The sequence below is a fragment of the Nicotiana sylvestris genome, chromosome 8 (assembly GCF_000393655.2).
Source record: "Nicotiana sylvestris chromosome 8, ASM39365v2, whole genome shotgun sequence".
Classification (NCBI taxonomy): Eukaryota; Viridiplantae; Streptophyta; class Magnoliopsida; order Solanales; family Solanaceae; genus Nicotiana; species Nicotiana sylvestris.
In genome coordinates, this window is record NC_091064.1 from 87554273 (window position 1) to 87558190 (window position 3918).

The window sequence follows — 3918 nt, forward strand, 5'->3', positions numbered from 1 at the left end:
ATGGCGTGCAATCAAGAAGTGAGATTATCCAATTCCAGTACCGAAGTATGACAAAAAAACGGATAGACATGTATCTACTGATCCCGTAGATATAGATGATTATTCTAATGAACAGATTAATGTGATATATGTAAGTGGAAAGGCAAGAAATCTTTTGTACAACACTATAAGTGGAGAAGAATATGAAAAGATTTCAAGCTGTGATACGGCCAAAGATATGTGTGATAAGGTGGAAGTAACTTATGAAGGAACAAGCAAATCAAAAGAAACAAGGATTAACCTATTGATTAACGATTACGAACTCTTCGAAATGAAAGAAGGAGAGTCTATTAAAAAAATATTTGCCCCATTCAGCAAAATTATTGGAGATCTAAAACTCTTTGGGAGATCTTGTTCAAGAGATAAACAGTTTCGAAAAATTCTAAGAATCATTCCCACTGCTTGGGAAACAAAAGTTATTACACTTCAGGCTCAAGATCTAGATAAATCAGGAACTACAGGGAGATCTTGTTACATTCGAGTAAATCCATCTCAAGAAATAAGAATAGGAGGAAATAAAAAAGATAGTAGCATTTAGAGCTTTTATTGAAGCATCCGAAGATGATGAGGACAATGAAGCAGAAGCCCTAGAAGAAGAAATTTCTATGATATCCAGAACTATGAGTGGACTAATGAGAAGATATAGAAATACCAAAAAGGGAGATGTCCTTTAGGGTAACCAAACAATATAGTTGTGATGACTCGATAGGTCATCTTATGTTTTAGAACTTAATTATGCTCTTTGAAGCCTTAACTACCTCATGTTAAATCTTCTCGATTTGCGTGTGCAATCCGGGCATGTTTTCAGAAAGCTTTTATGTTAAAAATTGAGAAAATATTAAATTTTTACCTTAAAATCTATTTGAGTTGACTTCGGTTAATGTTTTGAGGAAACAAACCTGGATTTGTATTTTGACGGTCCTGGTTTGTCCGTATCGTGATTTGGGACTTTGGCATATGCCCAGAATCGAATTCAGAAGTCCCTAGCCCGAGTTATCGCACTTTGTTGAAATTTGAAACTTAAAAGCTTAATGACATTGAAATGCTCGACCAATATTTGACTTTTTGGATATCGGGTTCGTATTTTAGTTTTGAAATGCAGCATAGGTCAAATACTATATTTATGTCTTGTTTGTCGAATTTGATGAGAAATGGAGTTGGTTTGACGTGATTCGGACGTTCGGTTGTTAATATAGCAATTCTTGAGTTACTTGAAAATTTCATTTGATTTTGGTGTCTGATTCATAGTTTTATGTGTTATTTTGGCAATTTGATTGTGCGAACAAGTTTGTATGATATTTTTAGACTTGTGTGCACATTTGGTTTAAAGCCCCGAGGGATTGTGTGAGTTTCAGATAGGCTACAAAGTGAAATTTGACTTAGAACATTGCTGGTGTGCTTCAGTTTTTGGTGCATCCCTCAAACCTCGTAATTGCGAGGAACTCATCGCATTTGCAAAGAGTAGCTTAGGAACCTCAAGTTTGCATTTGCAAACAAAACTTCGCATCTGCGAAGTGGGTCATGAGGGTACAGTGATTGCAATTGCGATCAAACGGGCGCATTTGCGGAAGGTCGAAGTTCGCATTTGCAAACAAACCATCGCAAATGCGATGTTAGCAGAGATGGGGGAATCTTTCGCAATTGCGAATCCCAGGTTGCATTTGCGACATCTGCGCCTGATCAAAATGGGAGTTAGACGGAATTTATGCTCATTCTTCAAATTTTCAAAACATGGAATCCCTAGAGGCGATTTTTCAAAGAGCCCTTCTTCCCCAAATCATTGGTAAGTGATTCTAATCCATTTGCTTTCAATCTTTCACTACTTTTCCTAAAATTTCAACCTAAAATCTAGTATTTATTTTAGTAGAATCCACTAGGAATTGTGCCTAGGGCTGATTTTTATATATAAAAGGTAAAGTACAACAAAGGAGGGGGGCATAAACCTGACCTCCAAGAATATGGTACATGAACACCTAGTTATCAAAACATGACAACCAGGTAAATCCTGAATGCTATGATGAGTTAGACCTATACTGATGTTTCAAGTGACTACCAAACAATGATAGTTAATTGGGTATACAAAATCAGAGTGAAATAAACCTAGGCCAACTATACAAAAGTGCTTAAATGATCCTAAATCTACAAAGGATATGAGTTGGAATATTTTCTCACATATACAACAATATCTACACTTAGAATTTTGCAAAAAATACCTAAGGAGTGTAACAAAAAACAAGTGATTAGGGAGGGAACTATCTTCATTTGACATTGAGGCCAATGAAAGCCAAATTGAAGATAGCTGGAAAAAAAAGGCCCAAGGTGTAGGGTTTATGTGTCGATTCTGCTTGGCATTCTTGACTAAAGAGAGTGAGCAGGGGCTATAACATTTAGTGGTCTCCTGTTGTTGGTGCATGATAGTTGGGCATTGCAAAGAGGCTAGGTTTGTGACCATGGCATTATTTTGTCCAGATACTGCATACTTGATAGCTGGCTACATGTGGTGGAGTTGTTGCTGTGTTGAAGGAAGGAAAGCTGGATGCTTCAGTGTGTATGCACCTGACTTCTGATTTGTCCATTGTTGGGCTTTATTATTATTTATTTGATATGTTTTTGATTGATGAATAGCAATCTTTGGGGGATCCTGCATTTTTGGTTTGACTGTGTAGGAGTCAATGTGACAGAGTCCTTGAGACAAGCCCAAAAGTATTGATGCAACTGCAGGAGATTGAGCATCTGGGATCTGATACCACTTCTGGAAGTTGCTTCAATATTCTGAGCCTATCCCTTGTACATGCAAAAAGAAGCAAACAAGTTAGGAAAAAACTATTTTCGCTCCCAGGTTCTTGTGTGTTCTGGGAGCATTTGTGATTGGGTAGAAACTGGGAGGAGCCAACTACAAGAGATGTAACTGCTTCAAATTAGTTATTGGTGCAGATTGGGATTGGTTGGAGCAGCTGATTGTGTTTGGTAATTTGGCTTTGAGGTAGCTTCAGTTGTAAGAGAATATGGAATGAAGGATTGTGGATTGTTCATATCACTTTGCAATTGGTGTTGCAGAAGTTCATAATTGTCACAACCCAAAAACTGACCCGGTCGTGATGGCGCCTATCGTGAAATTAGGCTAGCCGACACAACTCCTGAATCAACCATTTTCCAATAAAAAGTTATTTTTATACCATTTATAAATCAATAATCTCATAATGAAAACTTAAAAGAAAAGTGCGGAATAATTACACAAGCCCGACATCGGGGTGTCACTAGCCATGAGCATCTACCAAGGTCTGAATACAACAAGAGTCTAAAAATGTACTAAATGTAGTAATGAAAATTAGGGGAAGGAAAAGAAATGATGCGAACATCGTGCGGCCACCTTGCTAACTCCGATGACTCCGCCTCTGAGCAATCAACACCCGCTACCGGGTTCCGAAATACTTGAATCTGCACACGAGGTGCAGGGAGTAATGTGAGTACTCCAACCCAGTAAGTAATAAGAGTAAATAAAGACTGAGCAGTAGGAAACGATGAATCCACATTTATGATAAACTAAATAAGCACAACAGGCTTTCAAATCAGAATATGAGTCAATCGTCTCATTTAAAATCCAGCTTTTGGTAAAAATCATTTGAAAAATGTTTTCCAACAGTTTCAGCAGGGTTCAATACCATTTATATTAAAAGAGATGAAAACCATAATCGGCCCCTCGGGAAAAACATAGTTCATATACAGCCTGTCGGGCAAAGCAGGAATCATAAACACCTCATAACATAAAAATCTCAATGGAAATAACAAAGCCAAATCAGTGATCGAATTCCGAACATCTCATAAAAACTCCAACCTAAATGAAAGTTGTTTAAAAGCATTTGTTCAACATTTTCAACA

General features: G+C 37.4%; 1 protein-coding gene across 1 annotated transcript; it reads left to right on the forward strand.

Annotated features, from left to right (window-relative positions):
* LOC138875336 (uncharacterized) lies at nucleotides 1–577 on the forward strand. Its single transcript, XM_070154161.1, has 2 exons — nucleotides 1–18; nucleotides 116–577. Exons 1-2 carry the CDS (start codon nucleotides 1–3, stop codon nucleotides 575–577), a joined length of 480 nt encoding a protein of 159 aa, XP_070010262.1.
* The last annotated feature ends 3341 nt before the right edge of the window (nucleotides 578–3918 follow it).